This window comes from Ambystoma mexicanum, chromosome 3q, assembly GCF_040938575.1.
Source record: "Ambystoma mexicanum isolate Mex_15411 chromosome 3q, UKY_AmexF1_1, whole genome shotgun sequence".
Taxonomy (NCBI): Eukaryota; Metazoa; Chordata; class Amphibia; order Caudata; family Ambystomatidae; genus Ambystoma; species Ambystoma mexicanum.
Genome location: NC_090926.1, coordinates 1,031,170,597 through 1,031,194,680, shown reverse-complemented (window position 1 = coordinate 1,031,194,680; position 24,084 = coordinate 1,031,170,597). Strand labels below are relative to the sequence as shown.

General features: G+C 46.6%; 1 protein-coding gene across 1 annotated transcript in view; it reads left to right on the top strand.

The window, feature by feature from the left end:
- The first annotated feature begins 3,441 nt into the window (after window positions 1-3,441).
- Window positions 3,442-24,084, top strand: part of ENPP7 (ectonucleotide pyrophosphatase/phosphodiesterase 7) — a 104,229-nt gene continuing 83,586 nt past the window's right edge. The window contains exon 1 of the mRNA XM_069655205.1: window positions 3,442-3,691. Coding sequence (XP_069511306.1) covers window positions 3,442-3,691 — 250 coding nt within the window. The remainder of the gene's footprint in view (window positions 3,692-24,084) is intronic.

The window sequence follows — 24,084 nt, the reverse complement described above, 5'->3', positions numbered from 1 at the left end:
CCAGGGTGCTGCAGAACATCTCCTCACAAGTACCGTACTCTAAATGCACCAATATCGAGACATCTCCCAAAGGTCACTGCCACAAACAAAGATCAGATGGTCCCTCCAGGTTGCCCATAAATAGGGATCTCCATTAACCTCCACACACTAATTTGCTTAAACACTATGATCAGACACAATATACGCTGACCAACTATGCTACTCACACATAGGGCCTCATTACACGGTAGGCGGTAACGGTTTACCGTTACCGGTAAGGGCACCGGTACCGGTAAACCCTTACCGCCTTACTACGAGGTCCCTTTGCGGGACCTGAACTTAACGGCTGGTGTAGACCAGCCGTTAAAGTTGGGACCCGCAAAGGGACCTTGGTGCTAATTACGGTACGGCAATTTGCGGTACCGTAATTAGGTCCTTCCCCATTCCCATTGAGCCCTATGGGGCAAAAATGGGAATGGGGAAGGGCCATGGAGAAAGGGGGAATTACCGCCCCGCCAACCTTGGAATGGGGTGGTAATTCTCCTTTTCTCCATGGTGGTACCGGTATGGTACCAGCATACCGGTGGCAACCATGGTGCTCATAGCACTATGGTTTATCACATAACGTGTAATGAGGCCCATAGCAATTTAATATGGCTCCCTACAGACATCAAAAAACCAAACTATAAACTTCTACATCCATCTTCAATTCCACATCCCCAGTCAAGGCATGCTATCAGTACGGGCAGACAAGTCCCACTCTCGATGCGCTCGCCACGGGACATTTGGAAATAGTTCCTCACGCAGAGGTAAGGGTACTTCCAAAGTGCATACATCAACAGCGCTCATGAGTAAGGGAAATAGTTCAAACGACTGGTACCAAAGCACTGATAATCAGAGTCTAGTTCCAAACCACTGACTTGAAACAGAAATGTGTAAGCGGTTGCTTAGCCCTCAAAAGTTAAACCAGTCAGTGGAGTGGGGGTCACCTTGAATATGAGTAACTGTTCAGGGAGGAAAAGCGAAAGCCCAGTAACACTGACAAGTTACTGCCCACTTTTCTCTCAGACTCTTGTGTTCCAAATATACAGAACAACAGCTATCAGGTTTCCCCCAGCAGGTCTAAGATCTTCTGGAAGGCCGGATGTGTTAGTTCACACCATTTTGCATTCCTGTTCAGTATTTGCAGTTGTATTTCCCATGCAATAAAGGCAAGTTTACAAATAAAATGCGAACTGCTGGAAGCCTCACCGTCACCAATGTAGCAATCACCCCTGAGTCGGGGGACGTACACCGGAAGATATGGGGCGCCAGCTCGAGCGTAGGCAGGCTTGAGTCAAGCGAGGGCTGTGAGACATTTTATCGGCTGTGTACACACCCCTACGAGGGGATGATAGCTATTCGCACCCCGTGGTTTGCCCGCGGTGCAAATAGCTTAATTACTTTTGGGGAGACGGGCTCTGTGCCGGTTGTGCGAGACCACAGGAAAAGGGACTTAGTCATGGCAGCCGTGGAATGAGGATCGCAGGAACCAGAGCACAAAGCTCTGAGACAGCAGGTAAATTGGGAGGGTGGAATGGGTTCGGATGGCACAGGGAGTAGGTGGTCCGTGGAAGTGGGAAGGTTCCCTGTTGCCTGCCCACAATTCAAGATGGCGCCACATGGGGAAATGCCTCGGGTGGCTGGAAAGAGCATGCGGTACACAGTGTGCTCTCGCCCACTCTTCCAGCCACCTAATTGGCTGAGCACCCTTCCCCGGGTGCGAGCGAATGGCTAATTATCTTCATCGTAGGCTTGAGGTGCCTGCCAACTGCCTAAATATATGTAGGGGGAATTTCGGGAAACTTTAAAATCACATCCCAATATCAAAACAGCCTGCACTTGAAAATGTGAAGAAAACTAATATTCTCGTGTGCCTGACTGGAACTGGTGACGAGAATGAGCCATTCATTGTGTTGTTGAGTTCCCCCATGCCCCCTATGGTCCCACGTTATGTTTTTTGATTGCCCCCCTACCCCCTCATTTTGTTTTGAGTGCCTCCCTGCCCCCTGTGCTCCCTCATGATGTGTATGAGTGCCCCCCTGGACCCCTATGATGTTGCTTTGTTCCCCCCCACCTCCAGTCCCCGCCATTTTTCATTGTGGAGTTGTCTTGATTCACAATGGGTTCCCCATCAATGAATTTTTGCGAACGCTTGGATTGACTTTTGGACATATTGGGCCTCAGTACATGGTAGGCGGTAAGGAATTACCGGCACCGGTAAGGGCACCGGTGCCGGTAATTCCTTACCGCCCTACTACGAAGTCCCTTAGCGGGTCCCTTCCCTAACGCTTGGTTATACCAGGCGTTATGGAAGGGACCCATTGAGGGACTTCAGAGCGAATAACGGACCCTTAGGGCCCGTTATTAGCTCCATCACCATTCCCATTGAGCCCTATGGGAGCTCGAATGGGAATGGGGAATGGTTCCCGGAATGGGGACTTTACGGGTCCTCCAAGGTCGGAATGATCCGGTAAGTCCCTAATCCGGGAACACGGACCCGGAATGCGGTAAGGGGGTAGCCATGGCGCTAATAGCGCCATGGCTACCTCCTACCGCGTAATGTGGCCCATTGTGTATAGGCGCTATATAAATAAACCATCCAATCATATCATGACTCGGTGAATTCTGACTTGTTTTCAAGTGTAAGAGTAGCGGTATGCAGCAGGTATCTCTTTGGTGAGCTCTGGGGCTGCCAGGGGCTTCACACACTCAACCTTGCGGAACACACCGCCCCCGACGCCCCCTCCCGCTGTACTCTGTGCTCTACTCCCAGAGGAGCTGCAATCTTTGATAGGAATATTTGGAGGAATGTGATCAGCTTTGCCATCATTCCTGAAGCAGCAGGACCCGCACATGACTTTATCCACCGCAGAGCCAATGCAGAAAAGGGCGGCTGCAACACATGCTGCTCGCTGCAGGCATCTCAACGGGTTCACTGCATTAATGCAGGGTAGACTGCAGCTAACGCACGCATTCAGTGAAACTCTGATCCCATCTGACCCAGAGAGCTGCCCAATCACAGGATGCGGTACTGATCGCTCTCTTTCAATACTATCCGACCCCAGGGGCTCAGAACGAGTCCCATAAAGTGGAACCTGATTGGTGGGACTTCCACAGCTAGAAAATTAGGGAATGCTGTGACTTGCGACTGACTCTGACCCTGCCCTAGCAGCCTTTCAGAGGCACTGGCTTGATGAGAAATCGCTCCGTTTTTCTTTGGCCCAGCCAACCTCTGGTCATAGTTCAAACTGCAAAACTAGTTCGCGATTGAGAGGAAGAGGAAAATACATGTGTCTTCTGATAAGAGGCTCAACGACCTGTATAAAGATGGCCGGGGGATAAGAAGGCCAGTAAAGTTTCTCCACCGCCCTCCGCGCTCCAGCAGCTCCGAGAGAGCCGCTCCCGTGAACAGCGGCCACAATGCTGCTGCTGGTGGCCTCCGCGGGGCTCCTGGCCACCCTGCTGGCATCGGGCACCTGCGCGCCCTCGTCCAGCCGCGCCGGAGCCCACAAGCTTCTGCTCGTGTCCTTTGACGGCTTCCGCTGGAACTACGACCAGGACGTGTACACGCCGAACCTCGATGCCATGGCCCGCGAGGGGGTGAAGGCCGAGTACCTGACCCCGGCCTTCATCACCATAACCAGCCCCTGCCACTTCACGCTGCTGACCGGTGAGTGACTGCCCCGTGGGATCCTGGGAGCCACACCGGCTTCTTTCTTTCCATTGTGCTACTTGAAGTTGTGTTTCTTTCCGTACTAAATCCATAGCTGGAGGTCCCAGAATGCAAAGGAGAAACGGGGACCGGCTGAGCACCGCAGTGTGCTGATCTGCTCCTTGGGGCTGTTCTTGTATGTGTTTTACAGCAGCAGCGCCAAAGCAGACGGAGACACTCGATCAGTTCGTGTGATGGATAATACAACGCGAAACGCGCGGGAGGTGGTTTAGATTCTATTAAAGACACACAGGTGCGCATTGCGCATTGACCTCTCAACTAAACTCACTACTAGTAAGGAATATACACCAATCTATTTTATCTAGACCACACAGAGGCTCATGTCCTCTGCGCAGCAGGAAGGCAACCTCTGATCGGAAACTCTCCTCCCTTCTCTTTGAGTGCTCACCTAAAGCCTTGAGCGTTCACCAGCAAGTAAGCTGAAACTTAAAACTTCCCATGTCATTGATACCGAGCCTTTTTCCGGCTCTTCGCCCACTTTGTTGTGAAATCCTGCAGTTAAAAAATGCCTTGTTAATGGTGGGGGCTGGCATGATACTCACCTTCCTGTGTTTAATAGATTCTGAACCTCCTCTCACGTTAGGGAAGGGGAGTAGGTATTCTGTTGAGAAGCCGGGGGGCTCCTATTTTGAAGATTTAAGGGTGCCCATCATATTACAAGAAAGGTTTAGCTTGTTTTTAGGATAAAACGATGTGAAAGTGTACTTTTAGTGCAATCGCCCGCTTTCCGACTAACCCTCAACATTTCATTAGGCCAATATTGTTTTGCTGCCAAGGCAACACAAGCAGAAGGCATTCCAAAGGAAGACTTCAGCTTCCTTCAAGACGCCTCGTACCCATCAGACGCCAGTTGAAGAAGAATTTGAGCCTCTCACCCATCAGACTCCAGTTGAAGAAGAATCTGAGCCTCTCACCCATCAGACGCCAGTTGAATAAGAATTTGAGCCTCTCACCCATCAGAATCCAGTTGAAGAAGAATCTGAGCCCCTCACCCATCAGACGCCAGTTGAAGAAGAATCTGAGCCTCTCACCCATCAGACATACGTTGAAGAAGAATCTGAACTCCCCCCCTCCCCCCCCCCTCCGATCCAACGGCAGCAGGTTGAAGAAACATGTGAACCTCTCTTCCAATGGACGCACAATACTGAACAGCAACCCAACAAAATAATTTTTAATGTTCCATATGAGTAAGGCACCAAACTGGTTATCGTGGTCCTTTAAATGCAGATACGAGATACAAATTGGTACTGCAACTGAATACAGTAAATTAATCAATTTACTTTTTCCGATTCTCTATCCACTATTAGTTAAGCAGCACATCAGCGCCACCTAGGGACAGTCCAAGAGATAGGCATGTCTCTATCTCCTCTGTCCTTGTATAAAGCAATATGACCCGAGCGGCGGGGGCAGAGTCGGTAATGCCCCCGCCGCAAGGGGCATATAGCTATTAGTAACCCAGCCCGCAAAAACTGCGTGACCGGGGTACTAAAAGCTTTTTTTTGTCCAGAAATGCTGCAGCGTTTCGAAGAAAATAAAAACGACAAAGAAAATGGCCGCCGGGAAAGGGAAAACAGGGTTTTTCATTGTGGCCATCGGGAGCGGACGCGCTGGAAACAGAAGCGTTTCCAGCGCGTCCTCTCCAGAAAAAAAAAGAAGGTAAGTCTGGGTGGGAGGGCGGAAGGGAGGGAAAGGGGAAAAAAGAAAAAGAAAAAAAAGTACCTGGTTCCCCGGCGGGGGACAATGGAAGCCTCCAGCAGTGTGGAGGCTCGGAGCGGGGATGGCCCCGCTCCGAGTCTCCACACGGCTGGAGGCTGGCATCGTCCCCCACCGGGGACCAAGGGATAGAAGGTAAGTGGGGTGGGGAGGGCAGGGAGGTGGGAGGAGGGAGGAAAGGGGAGAAAAGAAAAGCCTTACCTCAGTCCCTGGCGGGGAGGGGGGTAGCCTCTCAGGCGTGGGGAGCCTCGGAGCATGGATGGCCCCCGCTTCGAGCATGCTCATTGGCTGAGGGGCTGCCATATCCCCCGCCGGGGTCAAAGGCTGTGGAATCCCAACAGAGGGATTCCCGGCCTGGTAATGACTCAGCGAGGGCCAATCAGAATGGCTCTTTCATTCTGATTGCACCCTCGCCGGGTACTAATTATTAATAATAGATCATCCAGTACTCAGTTTTACACCCTAATACTCAAGGTGTTGTTGAAGATCTGAGTCACGATTCAACCACTCTGGTCCGCCACTGCCCTCGAGGTCCCAGTTAGAGACAAGTCATATTCCTCAGCACTTTACATAAGGCCAGCTGGCACACAACAACAGGGCTAGTAGCCCCCCACACTGCCTTTTCGTGTTACTAAATAGTGCTAGGGCACAACCCCACTTGAACTACTCCTCTAGCAACCCACCACTCCTTATTACATATACACTGACTACAAAACCTTCAAACCTAAATATGTCAGCTGACAGAGCTCCTTCGGCGACTGAAACGGCAGATCGGATCCTATTGACTCTTCAGCAAATGATGAAACCAAAAGTGTATCCTGCTCCTGGGGGGTGCAGCTAAGCAATGGTTTTTCCCGTGGAAGCACCAACCAACGCCACCTGATCATGAGGATTTGCACTTGGACTGCCTTGATGGTGCCCAGACGGGTTTCGTTGCATGTGATTAGTCCTCTGAAAGGACTGAAAGTGACCAGGGCACCTGGAAATCTTTCATTAAGTTGCACGGAGGTGACACTGTAACAGTACATTCTGACAATGTCATGCTGGCTCCATCAGTAAATCAGGAACTGCCTGGAGAAATCTGGGACAATTCTAAGCAGCTTTGATAAGTCCCAGAGCCACCCCCGAGAGGCTCTAAACAGTGCTAGCAATGCTGGCATTAGTTACGGCCTCGTAGTCCCAGGCTTCATCAAACGTGAAGGAGTGCATTAGGAGTGACCGGCTATGAATCGGAAGTCCAACTGGAGAAACAAGTCCTCTGTCCAATGGGATGTGAGGGACCTGGAAGCACCCACATAGATTCTGAAAAGTGGCAAGCACTGCTGAGCATCCATGGATTTAAGCGCAACGGTAACGTGCCCGCCAAAAAATCCAGAGACCCCAGCTAATCTGCCAAGCCCTTTGATCTTCCCCCTCCAACTTGGTGGATGGATCTCAACATGGAGATGTTCCTCAGCCTGGAAAGTACACATCAATTCACCCCATGTGGCATTCGTGTCAAAATATCAAGGCAATTCATTCTTATTTTTTTATTTTATTTTCATTCTTAAAGCGCTCACACAGCCTGGGGGCATCAAGGCGCTGTTACAGAATTTTTTTGTTTTTTTTGTTGTTGTCTTAGTTGCATATATATATAACGCGCTTACATACCCAGAGGTTTATAAGCGAGGACCCGGGCATCGAACCTGTGTTGCTTCATGTCGTCTTGCTTCCAAGGCGAGCACGTTGCCACTGAGCTATCCTCCTGGAACGATAGGCTTTGAGAGCAAGTGCCATGTTTGAGAACGTACTTACATTTAAACTTCGGTGAGCCCTGGAGTAGTGAAGGGTTCTGGGAAATGCAGCATCAAACAACACATTGACAACGCCTCCACCTTTTTTAATAGACCCAGGAATAGCACGCCTCCACTTCCACTATGAAGGAAAGATGTTGTCATTAGTAAATGGCCAGTTTCAGGAACTTTAAAAAAAACAAGCAGCCGATGATGGACTGGACAGGAGAGAAGAACAACTGCCCATAAAGGAGTGTCTGATTTGTATTTGTATTTGTATTTGTTTATTTATAACGCGCAGACCATCAGGCCCGGGGGCATCAGGGCGCAATTTGTACAACAGTTGCAAGGACAGACATACAGGCAAGGAGGTTACATCACAAAAATTTAAACAATACCAGTAAATAACAATCATATTAATTACATATATTACATAGTTTACAATGCACTAGGATTAACTGAGGAGGTATCCTAGTGTGAGCAAAATCGTTAGCAGAATTAGCAGGCCAGAAATGGAGTCAAGGGGGGCAGGCCAGGGAAAATAAGACAGAGGTGTCGGGCATGTCTTAATGCTGGTCAAAGAGCCAAGATTTGGTTTTAGTCTTGAAGGTGTTGAAGGAAACTTCGGCTCTGATAGTAGTAGGGAGGGAGTTCCAGAGTTTAGAAGCTAGGACAGGGAAGCTGGTGCCTCCCGCTTTCTGAAGCTTAAACCTGGGGATAGTTAGGCAGTGAGTCTGAACAGTTCTTAGAGGTCGGGTAGTAGAGTGGCGCGAAAGCCGACTACATAGATAGATCGGGGCCTTGTTGGCTAAGCATTTGTGCATGAGGGCAAGCGTTTTTAGGGAAATTCTCTGCTTCACCGGTAGCCACTTTAGGCTGGTTCTGGCGTCTGAGATGTGATGGTTGCGAGGGATGCTCAGGGCCGCTCGAATGGCATTGTTCTGGGTGGTTTGGAGTTTGGAAAGGTTCTCTTGGCTGGTGCCTAAATAAAGAGCACTGCAGTAATCAATTTTTGCCATGATAAGTGTTCTGGCCAGTGTGACACTGTTGGGGGTAGTAAGAAATGGTCTGCAGGCAGAAATAAGTTTGCACGTGTAGGCGGAGGTAGACCTAACTGCATTTGTTTGTCTCGATAGGGATAGGGTCGAGTCTAGGTAAAAGCCTAATGTTTTGGTTTCTTTCGAGACACGTATGGTATTGCCGTCTATGGTGAACGACTGATAAGATGGCTCGAGTTTGCTCAGGCGTTGTGAGGTACCCAAGATAAGGAGCTCCGTCTTATCGTCGTTCAGACATAGCTGGTGCTGGGCCATCCAAGCTTGGATAACCAGGTAGACGTCATTGAGGGCCTTGGTGTCTGCCAGATAATCACCTGAGATGGGAATGAGTATCTGGGTGTCGTCCGCATAATTGGTGTAGGAGACACCCAGATAATCAAGCACATCAAAGAGTGGTTTCGTAAAGATATTGTAAAGTGTCGGTGACACGCAGGAACCCTGAGGTACGCCGCAATGAATATGGGAAGGATCCGCCACTGCTGAGGGTGCAAAGACCCTCATGGATCTGTTGCTCAAGAAGGATTTGATCCAGGCCGCAGCGGACGTTGAGAAGTTGGCAGCCGAGTGGAGGTGTCTGCAAAGGATTTGGTGGTTAACCAAATCAAATGTGGCAGAGAGGTCGAGGAGTAAAAGCATTGCAAGTTTGCCATTGTCCTTTAGTACTTCGATCTGAGTTTTTAGGTCTAGTAGAGCCGTTTCAGTCCCATGTCTGGGCCGAAATCCGGATTGACGTAGGCCCAACAGATTGTTTGATTTGAGGTAGTTTTGGATCTGCAGGTAAGCTGCGCGGTCCAGTATCTTAAGCAGAAATGGTACTGTAGTGATAGGTCGGAAGTTTGTGGGTATATTTGGGTCTAGAGAAGGTTTTTTTAGTAGCGGGATCACCCAGGCGTCCTTAAGGTTGTCCTGGACAATACCTGTTTTAAAGGAGGAGTTGATGAAGGCTGTGATGAATGGAGCTAAATCATGGGCAGAATCCTTAATGATAGGAGCAGGGCACGGGTCACCTTGGCAGTTAGACGGTTTAATCCTCAGGATAATGTTTTCTACCTCAGTGACAGTAAGCGGTGAGAAGGTGAAGGGTTTGGTGATAGCAGTGTTGGAGGGGGTGGGCTTGGTACGGGAGGATGAGCGGTCCTCGCGCTTCAGGCTGTTTTGCTTTTCTTTGATTTTGGATTGAAGCATAGAGATTTTGTTAAGTAGTGCTGCTTGAATGTTAGCACACCAATTGCTGTCTTTCGTGCATGTGTCAGGAGGGGAGACTGGGGTTTCGAGCTCTTTTAGGATTCTAAAAAGTTCCTTGGAGTTAGAGTCAGCTTGTAGGATGTGGTTGTTGAGCGATTCTTTTTTAGCAGTGATGATGGCATCTTTATAAGTAAGGGAGGCGAGGAGGAAGCCATCTTTGTGTTCATCAGATGGGTGGCTTTTCCAGCGATTTTCCGCACAGCGTTTAGCTTTGCGGAGGATTCTTAGCTGAGGAGTGAACCATGAGTTAAGATGTGCTCGCGGTTTGGCCTTCCTAGGTTTGATTGGTGCTATAGTATCAATAGCCATGAGCATAGTTTGATTATAGGTATCTGCTAGGGAGGTGGGATCAGAACAAGAGTTAGTTGCCGCATTAAGGGATGGGAGTAACAGAGGGAGGAGTTGTTCCTTTGTTATATTTTTTTTGTTGCGGGTGGGGAGTGCTGGGGCTATAGGCGTTGGAGCTCGCGGGGTAGCTTCGATGTTAAACATTATGATGTGATGGTCAGACCATAAGCATGGGGAGTTGTTGAGGATCTGGATGTTACAGTTGGCGCCGGCTAACCAATCAATGGTCCTGCCTTTGATATGCAGGAGCCATATTGGAATGACTAGATGCACAAATCCTCCAAATCCAGGTCCACCAGGGAATCTCTCCGAAAGCAAATGACTCCCCTTTGAAGTGTCCGCGAACTGTGAGACAACTTCACTACTCGGTGAACTCCTTGTGTGCCTGCATTACAAGAACCCCTCTTGCTAAGCCTTGTCCCTAGCGCCTCTGAACCCTTGGCCACTAGCCTGACGATCGATCTCTGTATCTATGAAAGGCTGATTTTCTGGTGAAGGCACAGAGAACTGGTGGAGGAATAGAATTCCATTTGATAACCTTGGATTGTTTAGAATGCCACATCCAGCTGATGGCACTGTGTAGCTCGGATCTCCATGTTTGAAAGAAGTGGGCCAGTCTGCCTGCCAGATCTGTAGTGGAAGTTGCATTTAATGTGTGAAGCCCTTTTTCCGCTGCCGCTTCTCTTTGCTGTTCACATTGAGGAAGAGCATAAGGGAAAGAATCAAAGTACCTCTTTTTGACCTTGGTTGGGCCAGAAGGAGCCTTAGGCAAAACGCTGGACATCATCTGGCCAGATGAACACCTGACGGGAATTCGCAAACATGCAATTGAATGCTTAGAAAGGCACACTACTCATCCCCTTCTAGTGAGCAGCAAAGAAGAGGAAGAAGAACTTGCTGCGGGGAGCATGAGTGTTATGACGTTCATTACCTATGGACACTGTGGTATGGGAAGCTATGCCGTGGATGTGTTATGATGTCGATTACCTATGGACATTGTGGTATGGGAAGCTATGCCATGGATGTGTTATGATGTTCATTAACTATGGACATTGTGGTATGGGAAGCTATGCCATGGATGTGTTATGATGTTCATTACCTATGGACATTGTGGTATGGGAAGCTATGCCATGGATGTGTTATGATGTTCATTACCTATGGACACTGTGGTATGGGAAGCTATGCCATGGATGTGTTATGATGTTCATTACCTATGGACACTGTGGTATGGGAAGCTATGCCATGGAATGTTTATTGGTTCAGGTTCTGGTGAGGTCACAGAACCTGTATGTGTTTATGTCTGGCACTCCTTGCCCACCGCATCGCCACTCTCTGCCCCAACTTTCAGTGCTATGCGGATGATACCCAGCTCATTTTCAGGCTACCCTCGGCCTCCTCCTCTCCTTCCCTCATCTCCGACTGTCTGTCTGCTATCCAGGAATGGTGTGCCGCTAATGACCTCTGCCTTAATGCCAGTAAGACTGAGATTCTACTCATCGGCACACCCACTTCCTCCTTCCCTGCAGCGCTCTGGCCAGCCTCTCTTGGCCCGCTTCCTGCTCCTACTTGCAAGGCAAAAAACCTCGGGGTCATCTTCGACTCCACACTCTCCTTCTCTCCTCATATTAATGACGTCTCTAAGAAGTCTCACTACCAGCTGCACCTCCTCAGAGGTATTCTTCCCTTCCTCTCCTTCCCCCAGAAGCTCACGGTCTCCAGAGCCCTGGTTCTCTCGAAGCTGGACTACTGTAACAGCCTCTATCTTAATCTGCCTGCCTCTACTCTCCGCCCTCTGCAACTCATCCAGAACAGGACTGCGAGACTTGTCCTTGGCCTCAAGCCCAGGGACCGTATCTCTCCAGGACTGAAATCTCTACACTGGCTCCCTGTGGCTGCGAGGATTAAGTTCAAAACCCTCTGCATTGTCCACAAGGCCTTCTGGGGCCTGGGGCCTAAATACCTTCAACTCTCTCTTCCTAAATATCTTCCTTCCCGAGCCCTTCGCTCATCTGCCTCCAACTCCCTCAGGGTCAGCCGCTTCTCGAAGCAACGAGCTGGGGGTAGATTTCTCTCTGCGGCAGGGGCCTCCCTCTGGAACAGCCTTCCTGCCTCCCTGAAACTTGAGGAGAACCATCTTCGGTTCCGGAAGCACCTCAAAACCTTCCTCTTTGCTTCTGCTTTCTCTCTCCCTCTCCCCAGCTAATTCTTCACTGAAACTGCACCTGGGCCACTCTCACCGACCTCGGTCCTTGGCCCAGCCACTCTCCACTTGCACTGCCTCCCTGGCAACCCCAGCACTGCGGGACTGTCTCTGCATCCCTTACAGCCCCCCCCTCCCAGCACTTGTCTGCACTTACCTTGCACTTGCCACCAGCTGGCCCTATTTATTATTTATTTTTTATTCTACTTACCCTGTTCAGCACTTCCCCCTCTCCCCTTCCCCTTGCACTTTTCCCTTCCCCCTACCCCTGCACTTGCGCGATCTGAATGACACCTGGCCTAGTAGGATCGTTGTCTGTCTTCCCCCCTGTTCCCCCCTCCCTGCCTCGTCGCGCCTTGAAACACTTGTGTATAGGCGCGTTACAAATGCCATATCATATCATATCATATCATGTTGTTCTTAAAGTTCTACAGTTTGTCAGTTGAAGCTACTTGTTGGAGTAGAGGGGTCCTCTGTTGTTGTGGGGGGTCTTTCTCTCCTGTTATCCTAATAAATACTTATCGTAAAGACTTACCTGTGTCCAGAGCGTCTTCGCAACAATGGCGACGAGGATGGGATGACAGGAGACCTCCTGCGACTAATCTGCCTGCACGTCGCTCCGCTGCCCAAAAGCGTAGTAGCGACTCTACTTTTGTGCAGCGGAGTGACGTGCAGGCAGATTAGTCGCAGGAGGTCTCCTGTCATCCCATCCTCGTCGCCATTGTTGCGAAGACGCTGCAAAAGTTCTACAGTTTGTCAGTTGAAGCTACTTGTTGGAGTAGAGGGGTCCTCTGTTGTTGTGGGGGGTCTTTCTCTCCTGTTATCCTAATAAATACTTATCGTGGAGACTTACCTGTGTCCAGAGCGTCTTCGCAACAATTACAAACATGGAGGTGCTCTGATTGGGTGTGGTGAGGTCATGGCCCTCTGTGCAGTTGAGACAAAATCTATTTGTTTAGTCAACTCTTCCTCAGCAAGTAACAAACCAATCTCACACTCAAACTGCAAATCAATAACCCCTCCCATAGCATGCCCAGGTGCAAAACATCCAGATGCTAGGCCACCATAGAAAGAGCCAGACAACCACTTTCACTCGATTAAGCCCACTAAACCTCACACCTTTGATGCAACACGAGCCGCTGGTCACAGGACTTCACATCCGGTCCTGAATTAATGCGTAGTCTTACTGACTAGCGCTCGTTGCCAAAAAGAAAAAACAAACAAAACTTTATTATCTCCCCCAAAATTACCTTTCGAAAACAAGACTGTCCATTGGTCTGATCAACAGGAGATTGCTCTTCATTAATGCCTCTAAAATTTGCAAGACAATCAAATAGCATATCTTACCCCTACTTGTATCACAGAATCAGGGTTCACAGACAAATTAACCACATCCCTCCCTGGACATGAGGCCCATACATGGATATGAAACCATGTGAAGAAATGTGAAGAGTAAATCACGGGGTAGTGCCGCAACTCAGCAGACATTGTTATCCTAAGATAGGAACCGACAAGCAAACCACCCCAAGACTTCATCTGTAGGCAGCAGAACCTGGACTGCAAGCAAATGGCACAGGTCACAGATAAAGCAGAACACACGGTAGACCTGATGTTCTGCCTGGTTATCGCAGTTGAAGACGTTTGTAGAGGGAGACAGTTGATTCACGCCATATGAGTATCTCGGGAGGATAGCTCAAGGACAATGTGGAGCAACACAGGTTTGATCCCCGGTCCGTGCTTAGAAATCTCTGAGTATTAAGCGTGTTATAAATAACCAATTACAATTACAAATCCCTGTACTGATCTAAAAGCTACCCTGGCTTCCTGGTGTCTAGGTATTACCTTTCAGATGTAGCAGGAGACTGGGCACAGTACTCCCCCCCCCTTTGATTTTGTGTGAGTTCCTCACTGCTCTAGTGACCATTCCAGTGCAGATGTACTTTGCTGAGCCTCATTCGATTTTTTTTAACGCACTGTAGCTCCCCCCCCCCCACCTCGTCCTGGTGCGTGGAGACGGGTCTACAAAAAGAGGTGTGATGGAATATCCCTCTTCCATTACGCGTTTGCTGGGATCATTATAGTGAATGTGCGAGCATTACTCTAAACACACAGAGCAGAGAATAAACCAGAGGAATCCCTTCCAGGGAGCTATTATGAAAAAGGTTAGTTGCTTATAACTTCTATACTGTGCGCTAACTTAAATTGTGAAATGCCTGTGACACTTTTTTTATTCTCCCACCATGCACTGTATTTTGGGGCTTTAGACCTTATCATATGTAATTCTATGGACCGTTGCGGGCTCTAATGGTAGAGTCATAATCTATGTCAGTACATTACGAATCACGTGATTTTCCTAGATTTGCTATAAAGAACTAGGGCAGTCCGTAGCGTCCCCTGCCACCTCGCCCTGTCACTCTGTGCAAGCAACGCCACCTGTATTGAATGTTCATGCAGGTGCAGATGCTGGAGTCCCTAGAGAGTCCTTCTGATTTTTGCACCTGCGTAATCCACAGGGATTCATGTTAATGCAATATACAGTCTCCGCCAAAATTAGCCCTGTGTCAGGGAAAGGACATGGGTTCCAACTTGAAGGACAGGGAAACCCAGCAGCACGCATACCTCAGGGCGTGTTAAAAGCAAAGGGCCATGAGCAACACGGGGGAAGACTGAGCCAAATACAGATCGCTGCGGGCAGCAATGATGGGCTAGTCTTGGGAAAACATGTAGGGATGTTAACTTCACTTTCTCCTTCATCCTACTCATTGGTCATTTAAATTAAGCTGACTTGACTCTCTAACCAAGCGCCTAGCAGTGCTTATATATTGTAGTCTATTCCACCTCCCATTAGTCCAGTAAGTACATCACCTGCGTGCCCTGGGTGCCAAGGTCCCTCTGGAGGCTCTGCCAAGACCACCCAACAGCCCCTATGCATGGCGGCTCTTCAAATGGGACAGTCATGTTGTCAATTATTTGGTGTGGGGGTATGGGTATGGGAGACTTCTCCATGCATATCAGAGAGGGCACTCGGACCACTCCTTAATGAAGATTGCAATTGTTATATTTGCTCTCCTTGGAAGCAAGACGACATAGAGAAACACAGGTTCGATACCTGGATCCGCGCTTAGAAACCTCTGGGTATTAAGCATGTTATAAATAACCAATTATTATTATGTCTTAGAATGAGTACAGGTGATAATGTTCCTTGGGCTTTGGCCTTTCTGATTATTTGCAGGGTTTGTATTGCTAGGCTACCTCGAAAGAGAGAGTGCTGGGAACTCTGCCCTGTGAATTTATATAAACAGAAACGTGGCTATATTCTGCACTGACTTATGCTTAACACAAGAACAGGACATGGATAGGGTGCTAAGCATACATTACATTTATGATATAAAATAATCCCGTATTGCTTGGTTTAGTAATGTAAATTGTCCCTTCTTCGCTTAAAGTAGTCGTGCCTGCTTTTAAGGAAAAATGAATTCCTTCAAATGAAGGTTGACTGCTGCTTCTATACGTAGGCTTCTCTGCTTGTGAAGCATGTGCTTTTCTCCATGCATCCTTGTATGGGGTGAGTACGAGGACTGCTTTTCGGTCATCCCCTCATTCGGCAGCTGATCTAGCCTGCTGACTTGTTCCGCTTCCTTGCTCGGTGGTGCTAGTGGAAAGTTCTCCCTTTGTTTATTTATTCATTTGTTTAGGATTCTTAAAGTGGAACCATCAACCTAGGGTATCTTGGCACAGGCAGTGACCACGAGATGGTTCTGATTGAAGGAGGGGGAAGTGATCAGATTAGAGCATCCGTGGATACAGCCCGGCTTTCAGCACATCCTCAATCGTAGATGGTCTTGCAGATCGCGGATGTACGTCCAGAGAGTGTTCCAGACGATGCTGACTTGGACTGAGAAAGCACGGCCACCTTTACTTAAGGACAGACATTTGAAAGTTAGATGATCTCTTTGAACTTGATGGTGTGTGTTTGTGAAAGTTCTCTAGGATGAAATTATGGCAGATGCCCTGGTAGCCTGCTGTCTGGTGCATAGGGCATGGGTCTGTCATCTTTGGTTCTTCACATGTTTTTGTCTATAACTCCCTTCATCACTAACCAGCATAGTCAATGGTGAAAGGTGATGCGAGTTGTAGTCCAAAACATCTGAAGAGCCGCAGGTTGCAGACCTCTGGTATAGGGCCTTGGACCTGACTGTCTGGTGAATGAGGAGCTAGTTCAGTTATCTGATGACAGATGAGATGTGATCTTGGGGATGGAGATTGACACCGGCAGCTGCATTGTGAATTACTTGGAGCCCGTGGATTTGAGACCCAGGTACATTCCATTGTAGAAGTCGACATAAGATGAAAAGAAAGCCTTCACGCTTGTGATTTTTGTGGTTGATTGGGAAGAGATTGATGGTATAGCGAAGTGATCTGAGGAAAAAGAAACAATTTTCTGCTACTGAACTGATTTTGGAAATAAAAGTTAGCTGTGGATTCCCAGATGTCTGACCTTTTGCACTGGAATGCATGATAGTGGGTCGGAGGTCAAAGAGGGAATCTCATTTTTGGCCGTGTTGAACTTTTGTCCCGTGGCATTCATCCATTTGCAAACCATTCTCATACAGTTGATACAGTTGGTGGCCGACTCATTGGTTTCATCTGCAAGCCCAAGGAATGTCTCGGTGTCTTGCACATAGGTAAAGAAGCAGAGGTTGTTGATGTTGTTAGGAGCTGATAGATTCTGAAGGAAAGTGGTGAACGAATGGAGCCTTGTAGTACTTCATAAGCTAAAACAGTGTCTTATGATTCGAAAAGTGGTAGTGCATTTGATTGAGTCTGGTCTGATGGGGACGATTTGACCCAGGCCTGCACTCGTTTTTGGATAATTGCTTGGTGAAATAGACCTATGGAATTGCATTGTAGACCATATTAAAAGCGATCAAAAGGTTGAGAAGGAATAAGGTACAACTACCATTTGTGGTCTGATAGCCTTCTGAAGTCATCAATCACTGCTAGTAAGACATACTCTGTTCCTATACCAGGATAGAAGCTGGCATGTTGGCGGTGAAGTACATTTTTGCTTTTGATGAAAGGTTGCGGTTGGGAGATTACTGCTCTCTCCAGAAGTTTACCTTGGAACAGGAGTTGAATTTGGGGTTCAGCGGGTTGAGCAAATGTATTTTAAAAGGGGTGAACTAGAGAATGTTTGAGTTATTTATGGAAATTGCTTGTAAGAAAGAAGATGTTGACGCAGGAGTGATGTTCGTCTTGGATGAATGGTCTAAGGAGGTTGATGAGTGTGGGAAGGAAGAGGTTCTGAGAGAACCTGTTGGTTCACCACTGTGTCTGACTTGGGAATAATCAGCTGTGTGCCCTCACTCCCTAGAAAATTACTCTTCCCTCTTCTCTCTTCAATAAAACTCTCATAAATAGGACCCTCATTTGGACTGGGCCACAACACCCAGCCTCTAGAAGACTCAGGTCTGCTGTGCCAACTATCTATCTAAAAAGGTCCACACCTTCCAGATTGTTGATGATCTCATCCTTCCTGTTCAGGAAAGAAAGCAAATGTGGAAAAATGTTTGCTATGAACCTGCATCTCCGTTTCATCTCTCACACTCGTACCGCGAATTACACATTTCTAACACACACAAAGAGCACGCAAGGGATCAGCAGCTACTTTCCAATGCCTCCTTAAGAAGGTCCCACAGTAGACCTTTGCCATAACTGTCCCTCCTCCCCCACCAAAACAAGCTCACGGTTAGAATTCGTAACCTCTACTAGTACATTACTGGGATCCAAAACCTCCCGCTAGCTGCGATTCTAACAAACCCCAAGTCTGTCCTATAACAGACAACTAATCATTCACCAGAAAGCTGACAGTCCCAAAGAAGAGGAGTGAAAACCCACAGAGACGCTGGAAAATAACTAGACCACAAGAGCATGTCCCTGCGTGAATAAATACCTATTACATGGTAACTTCAACCACTGTTACTTCTGCCACGTTTTGGTGCATTTTTGTTTGTAGGTCGAATGGTGTACTTACATACATATCTATGTATGTCTGTTTTGTGGGCCTATGGGATGTGAAGTGGTGAAGGTGAGGTGTGGGGTAGGAAAGATGGGTCTGGGGGTTAACTCCCCATTCAAATAAATAAGTAAATAAAAAAACTCAACCTGCAAGGCTAGATCAAAAAGTGGTTGAAGTAAGCAGGTAGAACTGCCTAATGGTAATGACACATGTGGTGGGAGTACTATCAAGAATGAGTTACAGGACCAGTGATACATCTAGTGAGATCTTTCTTATCAACAACAAATTAGCAAATCCAGAAAACATGAAATATAACATGTCACTGTCCTGAAAACTGGTTCATGGCATATCTGTGTCATAGAAAGCGAAATGAGAAGCAGGCCCTCCCTCAGACCTCCAGTTCTAGTCAGAACTATATTTCCAGTGCATATGTATTAGTAGAAAAGCACTACGCCTTCATGTTCTTTTTTTGTACTTACAGGTTAGTTTTATTTCTGCTTGTTAAGCACTCTCCATGATAGGTCATAATATTAATTACAAACATAAAAACATTGACCATTTTTCTCATACAATATGATCAGGGCTTGGTCTCTCGTGAGCTTCTCATGTGGGGTTAGTATTCAAAAAGTGCTTTTCTTGCAATCAAACTTCAATATTAAATTTATTTTGTACAATTGGTTCATGGGTGACTGCGGAGCAACCAAAAAAGGTCTTGTATCTAGTGGGAACCAGTTTCGTGTCACTTTTCCCCTATCTAGACCAGAGTCAGGATTTTTGTGGAAAGTGCTGCAGAGGACGCAATGGCACTGACTTGGCGCTTCATAGATCGATTGGAGTCAAGGAACATCCCTTGCATTTTGACTGCTGATGGCACAGTGATAGGTGTATTGTCAATGCTGAACGTCCTGTATTGAGGGTCGAGTTTGTTGAGCGTGTCTTTGGTGCCTAGCAGGAGGATCTCTGTTTTATCTCCGTTGAGACATAAACCATTTGCTGCCATTCATGTCTGAATGGCTGCGTATATGTTGGCTAGGGCTGCTGCATCCTGTTCACAGGAGCTGGTGAGAGGGAGTAGGACTTGGGTGTCGTCGGCATAGTTTGTGTATGCTATGCTGTGATCATCTAGGTCATTGAAGAGAGGTAGTGGATAGATAGTGTTTAGCGTAGGTGCAGTGCAGGAGCCTTGTGGGACACCACAATGTATGGTGGTGGGTGCTCTGCATGCAAGGTCCAAGAAGACCCTCATAAATCTCCCCTTAAGGAAGGAGGAGATCCATGCTGTGGCTTCGGGGGAGAAGTGGGTAGCATTTATGAGTTGTTTACACAGGGTATCATGATCAACAAGATCAAACGCAGCCGACGGATCTAGTAAGAGGAGGAGTGCCGGCTTGCCTTTGTCCATTATGTCACTGAGTTGGATCTTGAGATCCAGTAGGGCAGACACTGTCCCATTGCCCGGGCGGAACCCAGATTTCTTCTTGCCCAGGATGATATTTGCTTCCAAGAACTGCTTGATTTGAGTATAGGCAAATTTGTCCAACATTTCCAGCAGGAATGGGACCGTAGTGATGGGTTGATAATTGTTCAGTGATTTAGGGTTTAGTGTAGGTTTGTAAGGCATGCAGGGATTGTGTTGGCTTTGAAAGAAGCATTAATTAAGGTTTTCAGGAATGAGGCTAGGGTGTCCGCAAACTCTTTGACTAGATTGGCTGGGCAGACATCGCCTTTCCAATTGGATGGTTTGATTTTTCCGTATGATGTCCAGTACCTCTGTCTCAGTTACTTCCCTAAAGGAGAAGAGTGTTTTCTCTTTGGTGTCTGTGCTGGTCGTATATGGGGGTCGTATACTGGAAACCTGTGTTTATGGCAGACATGATCATGATCATGACTTTGATTGACAAGGCCTCTATAAAAGCCCATAACAACCATTTCATTATCTGTGGTGATCTCAACATAAGATGCTTTGATGACAAGGGCAAGTAACTTACTCTGGTCTCAAGCAAAAGGCTTGATTATGGTTAAGTGAAAACAAAGAACGTAACATCTTTATGTTGAATGGGCAAACCCGAGGAGACATACCAGCAAACTATACTTGGGCCCTGGTAGTTAACACGCTTGCCTAGACTACTACTTTTATATCAAACAGTATCCAGGAAACGGTATATGAATTAGTGATTGTGTCAATGGGGCAGAGTGATCACAACCGGTTGGAACTTAAATGGAATTGGATGTGAACTGACATTCTACAGGTAAATAAAGCTGTGACTAGACTTAGAATCCTTCAAATGAAAGTCACATTGATAGTGGAGGGCCTGAAACAGCTGACTAGGATTGCGGGAGCCTTCCTGCATTATGAGGAGTCACTCCTACAGTTTCAAGTCATAAACAGCCTAGGCCTGAGACATGGCATAACTCAACTCCACTTTTATAATTAACATCTGGTTCGAACAAATGAAATTCTACCGTGCTGATCTGAGAAAGTTTAGCCGGTTGGAAACGGAGGAGAGAAATGATGCGATAAAATAAAAAAGAAGGAAACAGCAATAGCATAATTGGCTATTTTCTTTGAGGTCCATACGCCTCCAACAAGATGCAGAAGAAATGCTTAAAGCAGTTGCCCAAAGAAATACCAGAGATATCTCTGCCCTTTTAAACAATAATGAGGTCTTACAATTGGCTAGCATACTACCCTCAGTATTGGTAGCTGATTAGTTTAAGCATTTGTCCCAGCTCTTTGCCAGAAGGCTACCGATGGGTACTGACACTATCTGGTATAGTCCCCCCAGGTCAAAGAGGGGACTTGATGGTGACGATGTTTCCAAGAAAAACTCAGAGAGTCTCTACAAATGGGCCATTGAGTTTTATAAACATCTTATAGTATCCCTAATTGGAAAAGTTGAACATATCTCGGGCAGCTAATCCGGGTGGTCTAAATAATGAAACACTTAAACATAACCCTTTGTTGCGGGCTGATTTTTACCTCACATTGTTCAACCAAGTTGTAGAATATAGGGAGGTCCCCGACTCCTGGAAATCTGCCCTGACAATCCCAATATACAAGAAGGGTTCTAGGGAAGATCCAAAAAACTATAGGCCAATTGCCCTATTGGACACTCTGGGAAAACTATTTTCTTCCATTTTGCTCCAGCACCTATTTAAATGGGCAAGGGCTGGTGGGCGCCTCCATCCAAGGCAGAAAGAATTCATTAAGGAAGTGGAGACTAACCACAACTTGTTCCTGCTAAACATCCTAAACAATAAAACATTTAGGTCAGAATCTAGACCGTTTGTGGCTTTTATTGACCTTGAGCAGGCCTTTGATAGCATCAGCAGAGAAAGGGTATGGGGGAAGCTCATAGCCTGGGGCTGCCTGAGAGACTTGTTAGAGGTAATCATGGCTCTTTACCCGAATATGAACGTACGAGTTAGACTCTCCAGCCAAGGCCAATATTCTGAGAACATCTCCACATCTGTGAGAAGCAATGGCTGGAGAACATCAAACTGAAATGCAAGCGTCGTACAGCCCAGGGGATTATTCTCCATACAAGATTTGGGAAATTCTCCTTACTTCTAGTGGTTACCTTTTATAAACAAAAGGTAGTACCTATCTTGATTTATGGCGCTGAAACTATTCAAAATTGGCCAAAAAACCTCTGGGAGTATATGGAGGGCTCTTTCTGGAAAGAGTGCTGTGACTGTCTAACTCTCTTGCGAATGCCATGATCAGGTTTGAATTGGGGCTCCAGTCTATGCGTTCAATGATCAAGTGGAAGACTTTGGCGGTGTGTGCTAGATGCATAGACAAAGAGGCCCCCCTTCCTTTTGACATCCTGATAATTGAGGCCTATCAGGAGGGACAGGCTTGCTTAGATGATTGGGCAAAGACCTGCAACTTGTTGCTGGCAGACATAGACCACTCAAATGAGATCTTGTTGAGGAATCCTGGGGAAATTAAACATCAAATATCATGCCAAGACTGGATTGACAACTTGACCCCGAGATTAAGATATATGCTAGTATCAAACCTGGAATTTGAAGGTAGAGGATTGAATGAACTTCCGAGGTACCAAATAAAGTTCCCCTGTCCTTGGTATTGCAACCTCTTCTTAAGGGTATGGTTGAACACTCTACTGACCAGAGAGGTACTGGGCCACAGAAGAATGTTGGGAGAACTGAGCCCAGACTGTATATTCTGTGTCCAGATGTCAAGTATAGAAACACTTGAACACCTGATTATAGACTGTAAGGCCCTATAAAGCTGAGGGCGAAATGCCTGGAGGAGATAGTTAGAGATTGCAAGTCCCTATCTCCAAAGGAATGGTGGTCTGAATTTCTGATATGTGATAATCAAGCGGCCATTATATGGGTTATGAAATGTATGAAGAGGTTTTGTATCTTAACAAGGGAATGAGTACAAGCAAATAGGAGAACATGGCATTTGAATTGTGATTTTATGGAGGATGGGTTTTCTTTTTTAATTTTGGTTTTCATTTGAGAATGGATATTGTTGACAATACTGTCATTCCCTTTGTTTGTTACTTTTATATCGTGGATAGAAAGGTTTGAAATAAACCAAACCTAAGGAAAAAAAAGAAATGAGTGTTCTCATTTGCAAGAGAGTAAAATGTATGTGACATCCAGCCGACGTGTGCAAAACAGTATGGAAATCATTACCATTTGTCAGTTTTCTGCATTCTGACAGAATACACCTCTCATTATTTCTCTAAGGTCTGACCATTTGATCTCTCCTGCATATATAACACAAAACCCTAGCCAATTACATAACAAAGCAAACATCAATTTTATTGTGTTTTGAGTTTCAATAGCAGAATTATCTTTTGATTTATAATGAAAGTCTTCAATTCCTGGAACTAGTACTACCCAATGGTATGCCAATGTTATGATACAACAGTGTGGCAAGAACTCCATGCTAAATCCTATCTCATAGTCACATTTTGGCTGGAAAGAGTTAATTATTTGTTATTTATATAGAGCTTTTGGCAAAATGTTGTACCTAGTACATATTTACATGCAATTATCACCATTCCAAAGTTAGTACTCCTTTATCGACCTCGAAAGGAGTAAAGGCTGAGTTGGCCTTGCCAGGATTCAAACCTGCAACCTACAGATCACAGCAACGAGCGCTCTATGATTGAGCATTCTTACTGGCCAAAACCCTTCAGAGTTCGGTAAAATGTGCATCGACTGAGGTATAATAATCACAGTGCCTAGATGTTGGACGAACCATGCATGAAGTGCTACTTAACAGGGTTTGAAAGTGCCAGGAGGTGGGAGCTATTTAGCTCCTGGCTGTAGCCAAGGAGAGCCCGGTTAGCTTGAAACCAACAGCTACCAGGAGCTACTTTCGACTCCTGGGGCAAGTGGTGCCATACAAACCTTGCAATGCAATATTGACTCTGTACGTTTCGGAATGTATATAAAAGGAGAATAAAGAATTCACCCAAGGGATATTTAGAGCATATTAGATAGTATAAAATGGACAAAATGTTAGAGTTTGAATCCGCCGCAAAGTTAGATTTACTGTACACTATATACTAGCTCCTGGTTCTCCAGAGTTAGCTCCTGCCCAACTGGTTATGCCTGATACCCAGGAGCTGTGTTTGCACCTGGTCCACAAATATTAAATTGTGATCCTTGCACAGAAAAGTTAAATACCTAAGTTAAATACCTATCAGGGACATGTTTTGCTGAGTTTCTATTTCATTTACATATGTAACTGTATTTTTTTTATTTTTTAACAGTGTTTGAACTTTTGGGAGAGTCAGGGTTTGGATGTTTTAATTGTAGTCTGGAAGATTTGAGAGGCTGTAACACTTGTGATTGGTGTAATGACAATCACTCAGCCTTGAGTAAGGAGTCTGCTGCCACTGACCATTTATAGTAATGTACCCCATTGACTGCAAGTTAAGGTGAATGGATGTAAACCAGACTGTGCATGCTCATCATTTTGCACA